This window comes from Populus euphratica, unplaced genomic scaffold (assembly GCF_000495115.2).
Source record: "Populus euphratica unplaced genomic scaffold, PopEup_1.0 scaffold1520.1, whole genome shotgun sequence".
Taxonomy (NCBI): Eukaryota; Viridiplantae; Streptophyta; class Magnoliopsida; order Malpighiales; family Salicaceae; genus Populus; species Populus euphratica.
In genome coordinates, this window is record NW_011501353.1 from 27,569 (window position 1) to 35,512 (window position 7,944).

The 7,944-nt window shown below is 29.5% G+C and overlaps 1 protein-coding gene across 1 annotated transcript; it reads left to right on the forward strand.

Moving 5' to 3' along the window:
• Positions 1 to 6,384: 6,384 nt before the first annotated feature.
• LOC105117747 (inactive protein RESTRICTED TEV MOVEMENT 2-like) lies at positions 6,385 to 7,695 on the forward strand. Its single transcript, XM_011015502.1, has 2 exons — positions 6,385 to 6,637; positions 7,076 to 7,695. The coding sequence occupies exons 1-2, from the start codon at positions 6,499 to 6,501 to the stop codon at positions 7,537 to 7,539; spliced, it is 603 nt and encodes a 200-aa protein (XP_011013804.1). The 5' UTR covers positions 6,385 to 6,498; the 3' UTR covers positions 7,540 to 7,695.
• The last annotated feature ends 249 nt before the right edge of the window (positions 7,696 to 7,944 follow it).

Here is a 7,944-nt window from a genome sequence, read left to right on the forward strand (position 1 = left end):
AAATAATAACATAAATAAGATAAAAGTTAACTAAGTAAAGGAAAGGAATTAAAAGGCATAAACAAGATAATAAGAAAAATAAAACATAAGCATTACAAAAATATAAAGAGAGAAAGCAAAAGCATGATCTTGATCTGGAGACCAAGATACCAAAATGCATGGCAAATGCCTCCTTTTATAGACTAAAATTGAGAACTATTGATTTAATGACTAATTGATGAGTGGGTATCTTTTCTTGTCTGCCCAAAACATCATTGATAACATTAGAATTGAAACCACTAGAAACATAAAGTTGTAGAAATTATCTAGCTTTTTAGGAAAAAAAAATGAACGTCATTTGGACTTCTAGAACTCTAGCCCAAACACTGAACAGTGTTCGGCTTGCAGAACAAATTCAGACTTTTTCTTGTTGCTACAATTTGAAGTTGAAAATGACCTTTTTAAAGCCAGACCTCCACTTGAAATTTATAGGCCTATGTCTTACCTTTCCATCCATATAAAGTAGATCTAAATCCGAGATATACAACTCCAGATATGACCCAATTACCGAATAGTATTCTGGTTTAGACTGCACTAGCATCTCTTTTCCAAGTCTGTCCATCTCTTTGTCCTTTCAATTTCAATTCTTAAACTCATCAATCAATCCTTTCATTTATGTGATGGGCCTGTATTTAAAATGAATATTTACTATAAATTAAAGGTATATTATATTATTAGATATGTTATTATAAAACATGTTTTAGTTAAGGAGTTTAAAATGATGATATAAAACCTTAATAAAAATACACTTTTAAATACTAATCAGAATACATTGATGTTTTTTACTAACTAATGGCTAGCAATGATCTGCTCAAAATAAAAGAGCAATTAGTTTTTAGACACTTTAATGAATCATGATAGTTTATCTAAGATGTGTTATGTTTGCAATCTTTATGGACAAATTTAAAAGCTTATCAAAGGGCTTTGACTATAGACAAACAACATGTCATTTCGGTAAATAATAAAGAGGTGCATACTAGTGAACAATAATAATTTGTATAGTCTTAATCAATAGATAATCAAACTATATATCAGGATTCGAGTTTTGGATCTAGTTTTAAATTTTGATTTTTCAAATATCATTAAGGCATTAAAATTCTAAGTGTCATGAGCTAAAAAGTCATTTATGTAAAAATCTATTGGTAAAAAAACCTGATGAGAAGGCATATGATCCTATTTATAATGATTTAGATACTAATGAAGAGATTTTGTAAGGTGATGACGATGCTACTGTAGTCATTCAAAAAAGTTTACTTCCTCCTAATAGTGATTTAGATAAGGATTGTCTATGCACTAGTCTTTTTTATTCAACTTGTATAATTAAGTACAAGATATGTATTATGATCATTGATAATGATATGTAGCTATGAATATATGGTGTTGATTAAGGTACTAGAGAAGTCATAACTTAGATAGAAAAAAGAACTCCAAGCCCTACATATTGAACTAGCTGAGTCAATATAGCAAGAAAATCATTGATAAACACTGCCTGATTTTTATTTTCTATAGTTAAAGGATATTTGATAGCATTTGGTATGATATGGTATTTATGAATGCATATCATTTATTGTTAGGTAAGCTAAGACAATATGACAAGGTATGGTGCATAGTAATCTTGGGTGTTTAGGAATTGATTATTGGCATACTTGATCTAAGATAGTTAACTGTAAAGTTCCTACACACTAGAGATCAATAGAACTTAAGGGGCTTAACATTGATTTTCATGGTCAAAATGTTAGGTAGATGGCTCACCAAAACTTAGAGACATGGTCTTTCCAAATGAGGAAAACTAATACATCTTAACATGCAATATTATATTAATGAAAAAAACTTTTGATCTGACTATTGAATCTATTAAAATTTTGCTAGAAGTTTTTAAAAGCTTTATTTTTCTTATAAGATTAAAATTTTATTGTAATCAAAGATCAAGAAGACCTTCAAATAAAGTTTAGAAATTATTGTTTTGCATTTATTTTAATTTTTTAGTTGAATTAGGATTTATTTTCTTATTTCAGCTAGAACTATTTTATTATTATTATTTTCATATTTGTTTAGGATTTGTTTCCTAGTATATAAGTAACATATAAGAGCTCTAATAGGAAGTTTTGAATAAAATATTATGTAGTGAAATATTTAGTAATTAGATTTTGAATTAGAATTTATGGTGTAACCAAGGTTATTAATTTCATTTTGTTATGGTTAGAATGACTAGTTTACCTTGTAGTACTTTAAAAATAGAACAAAGAGGAACAAATTTCATCTTACTTTTAATCTTTAGTCATTCTAAATTTCTCAAAAAAATTCTAGCAAATATATTTTGTTTTTATTATGCCTATTCTTTACTAGGTTTAAAACCTTCGAAACCATTCAAATCAAACCAAGTCAGCCCAATTTGAACTCCTAGATCAACCTAAAAACCCAAGTATAAAAGAGTCCCTTTCTTTTTTGTTTGAAACCCTAATCTTCAATTTCTTACCTCTTATAACCATTTCCCCTTTCTCACAAATTTTCCCACAGCCACAATTAACCTTATGGTTAATATATATATATATATTATTAATTTTGGGATCTTGTCATTTCTTTTATTTATCAAGAGTAATATCATCATTTTTATCTTCAATTTCAATTTCAACTATTATCTTCTCATTTGGTTTGTTTTTTTTTTCTTTTCTACCCTATTTCATTTTCTTTTTCTTGGGATGAATTTGATAAAAGATGTCATCATCTTAGAATTTCTTAAATTCTTATGTTGTACAAATTTTACGATTTCGCTTGAAAAACAACAAAATAAAATGTTGAGCTATAGTTAGTTGATTTTATTATCCAAACTAACAAATCCTTCTGGTCAAGTTGTCTAAGGTTAATTAATTATCAGCTAAAACTAAATTGCAAAATAGCTAGGAAAATTAATTTATTTTATGAGGAAAAAAGAAGTGAGTGAGAAAATTTGATTAGAAAATAATTGTATTTTATGAAATAATTTTTTTTCATATCGTGGACACATTCTTGAACGTGATCTATAGATAGGTGATCACTTCCAAGAGCAAAATAACAAGGGAGAGCCCACCAACTCAAGATCTCTAATGATCACACAATTAGACGTGGGTTGAGAAATGCAATTGGTAGAATTCAAACCAAGAATGTTCTTTCCCGTAGTTGACTCCTCACCACTTGACTATTGTTAATTGAGCTACTAGCTCACTTGCTTCTTTTTTTTTGGAACAAATTGATAAGTCATAATGACTAGGTAATAGTTAACTAATTGAAATTTGATTAAACTATATAAATAATCAAACCTATATAAACTAACTTAATTCTAAATATTTGATTGTTAAAACATTTTTTAGATATCTGTCATGTACTTCTCTATAATAATTTAAGTAACAACACTTGTATTGTTTTTCTAATTTCTAAAAAAATTACAAAAGAATGAGAAAAGTAAATTTTGGTTTGGGTGTAGACCCAGTAGTGGTGGATTGTGTTTAAAAATCGAGAAATTTGGTTTGGGTGTAGACCCAATAGTGGTGGATTGTGTTTAAAAATCGAGAATTGTAAATTTTTAGGTTTTGATTCAAATTTTGAGTGGATTGCAGGGGAATTATATTTACTGGTTTATGATTTTGGATTGTTTTAAAATGAAAAGTTTGTAAAACCATTTAACTAGGAGTTTTTTTTAATGTAGTCTAAGAATTAGTGTCATTATTATTTATTTCCTTTGAATTTTACCTTTACTATAACATTAACTGACTTTTTCATTAATTATCATAGTTTCTGATTCCACACAAAAGGAATATATGAAACTTTCTAGTTTAATAAAGTATTCTTTTTTTTTTTTATTCTTGGAAAATTTTGTTAATAACCTATTGCAAGTGTAGTTTCAAACACCTTAAACTTAAATTCTTCAATCCTTGTATGCATAGATTTTTGTTGCATTTTGTATTGATGCTTTTTTCTTCATGCCTTTTCTTTTTATTTCTCGATGATTCTTGAGTCATTCATATGGATATGTAAGAATTTGCTAACCATATAGTATAAATAAGTCTAAAAAATATACATTAGAGCATAAAGATATATATTACTCCTTTCATGATTATAACCATATATGAAGAAAATTCCATATTCAAGATATATAGAAAGAGAAGCATATCTAATATGTTTTTCTTTCATATTTGAACTTTATAGAAATTTAAGCAAAATAAGAGATACTTTATATCTCACTAACCTTGATAACATTAAACTATTGAATAATAAATTTGTGAATAAGTTGGGAGACAATTAAGGCACCTTTGTTTACTTTAATTTTAAAAGATGAAAAGATTTGCTTAATATGAAGGATGAGCTTAATGAAAATGATTATCTATTGGAACATCTAAACCATACTAGTTGCAAAGAAGCCATATTAGTTGCAAAGAAGAGCAAAAGAAATCTAAGCCACGGACAAAAGACTTCAAGGCAGGCCATACCAGGTTTTGTTTTCTCTTTTTGATTTAACATATTAACATATATTATTCTAAATTTTTAGTGTATTACCAAATTTAATAAGCCTAAAAAACTCTAAAAACCCAAGCATCACACCTAAGTCTAACCGCCTATGGGCTTGGGTATTGCATTGGAGCCCAGTGTTAGGTGTTATGCCTTAGCCTAGGCAATTAGACCTAGGTCACACAGTTGGGGCTATATGGTGCTAAGACAACATGCCTAGGCTTGTTTGGGTGCCTCTTGGGCTTAACCAGATGACCTCATCATTCTAACCCTCTAAGTTTGATTTTTCAAGATCACATGCAAGCTCTTGAGATTTTTTCATTAACCCAAGTCATTTGTAGCTCAAATCTTACTCCTCCTATATTTTTAGGTGTACAAAAATCTCTTTATATCATACCATATGTCCATCTCATTAATGCACAAGTGTGATATGATGAGCTAGACAATTTTAGTAGGGGACATGTGTTTGGCTAAGGAGCACTGGGTAGGCTGAATGAAATAGGACTCACTACTTACAAGATTAATTTATAAAGTTGGAATAATTAACCTTCAACATCTCCACTCCAGCATAAAAACAAGATTAATGAGGTATAAATACCATTTAAATAACTCAGATAGAGGGTTTATAATTTCTTTATCCTCTATATATTATTTGCAGAGTCTCTTTCTACAAAATATTATTGCATTTTCTTAACAAAGATGTTTGTTTAAGTAAATCTAAGAGTCTTCAAATATATCAAATAGGACATGTTGTAGGTACTTGACTTCCCATATTAAGTACACTCATCTTAGCAAAGAAAAATGGATCAAATTTTAAGAACTAAGTAATTAACCTATTATTGAACCATAAAAGTTTTATTCCTAACTATTTTATAATTTAAAACATTATCACCAAATAATAGTTTTTTAAATCATTCATTACCAAAATTTTAACAAGTATCAACGTAATTATTGATGGACCTTTTTTTATCGATATTTTGTTGAGATATTTACCGATCAAATTTTTTTCCTCGTTAAAATAATTGATATACATCGATAAAATATTTCTGTTAGTATATACTCAGAGAATCCTAGACAAAATATAAAGAATTTAAAAAAACTAAACATGGCGATGACATGTAAATTTTTTGATATCCAAGGAACGATGTTAGTGGTTTACATTTAGGATTTCCATGAATGAATATAGGTATAAACCCTGAGAGAAATGGGTGAAGAATTAAAAAAAATAAAAATTGAATGAATATAGGTATAAACCCTGAGAGAAATGGGTGAAGAATTAAAAAAAATAAAAATAGGAAAGGATCATCCACGTTATGGTACCATGCCATTGAACCTCTAATTGGAGAAAAACAAAAACAAATAAATTAACACTTGGGTATTTAGCGTCGTGAACATACGTTACTCATATTACTTTCTTAAAAAGCGAAGAACAGTTATAATTAAAAACGGAGGGACATAAAGAGAGATAAAGCAAGCTCGATTCTTCAACTTCAAGCAAAGGAAATTAAAAAAAAAAACGACATGAATGTATCGAATTAAAAATTAAGAAGAATTCAAATGGAATTCTTCAACTGATTCATATCTATGGTCAAAATTAGATATGCACTTTATAATAGGCAATGCTAAATGAACGCCCAAGTATTCCTCGGGAAAGAGAAGGGTGGTGTTTGACGCAAGGAAAGCAAAGAAGAGCCTTTTCCATCTTACTTATAATGAAGTAAATACGTGGATTGAGCGCCGCCTGAACTTGAACCCTCCTACAGGAAAAGTTTGGAATAACATATGAACAATCCTACAAGAAAAGCTGTACGAGTATGTGTGTGTATATATATATATAGAAGATAACAAGTTTATTATATATACAACCCTACGTTTATGAATCATCGAGCAAGCTAGCTAGCCCTACTTGCATCTCTTTATAATTAAATTAAGTTCATTAATTTAATTTGGTGTCTTCTTACCTGGTCATCTCAATCAATGGCAAATAATGGAGGAATGAGATCAGGAGGGATTGCAGACCGGACACGTTCGCGTAGCCACGTTGTTGAAGAGTGTGTGCCTTCTTCGGCTTGGACGGAGGACTCCGATAGCCATTATCTTCTTGTTGATCTTCCTGGTATCTCTACGCTAACATTTATAATAATGAAAATTATTCATTCATTTTATGATGATCATGTTATTAGCTAATTATAGCTATCAGTTAATTTAATCTCTGCTTCTTTTTTTGAAACTAAGACTTAATTTCTGCTTTCCTGTTGCATGGCTTGATTACAATAATACTTCAGAATCACCCATAACTCCAAGAAAATATTAAATATGTCATTTGAATTACTTCTGAATGTAAATATTTCACTTTTATGCTGATTGTAAACATTTAGTGGTTGCAACACAATACGGGATATCCTTTGATGATTGAAGACCCATGTTAATTAGGTTAAATACATATACATTAGTACAGATTTAAACTATGAACACTTGAAACATTTCTTAAAATCTCTATATAAGTTAGTGAGTCTCAGCTGTTCATAATTCTTTTCGCAATTTTTATTTATAGATTTTAAAAAGGAAGAAGTGAAGCTTCGAGTTGATGACTACGGGCAGATAGTGGTGAGTGGAGAGAGGCTTGTGAACAACAACAGCAAAGTAATATATTTCGAGCAAACATTTAAGCTTCCAGAGAATTCAGATGCTGATAAGATCACTGGAAAATTTGATGGTGAAATTCTGTTTGTAACTGTTCCAAAGCAAGAAGAAACATCCGTAGAGCCTGAATATCAAAACACCGCTACCGCTACCGCTATCAGTGATGAAAATCGCAAAAGGTTAGAAGAGAAGGGAAGCATGGATAGTTACAGACTTCTTTCAAGGAAATATTGGCGACAGGAGGATGAGGCTACACCATTAGAGAAGGCCTTCGAGATGATAAAGAAAAACAAGGGGATTTTGCTTACTGCCGTTATAGCATTTTCTCTTGGGATAATAGTGACTCACCATAAATTGGAATCTGGAGGAGAATAAGTGCATTACATATTTTTTTTCTTTTTTTATTTGCGTCTGCCTGGTTGTTGTTGATATATTTGTCAACAATAATCTGTATATATAATATATATACACCGCCAATCTTCCATTAATAAGTGCATGTTCTTTCCCCTGCAATAAACATTGCTTTAAGAATCTAGTTCTTGTAGCTAGTTCATTATTTTTTGTTTTTTTTCCTCCTAATAGAAACTCATATAAACCCTTTGTAGCTGCAAATATTGGGCTAACTAAGGATATAAACTTTGTAGCTGCAAATATTGGGCTAACTAAGGATATAAAAAATATTATGAAAAACCTCTAGTAATTTTTTATGAATATTGTTATAGAAGAGAGACCAGAAAAGAATATAAGATTTAATGTAGTTTACAAAGTGTTTTCATGCAT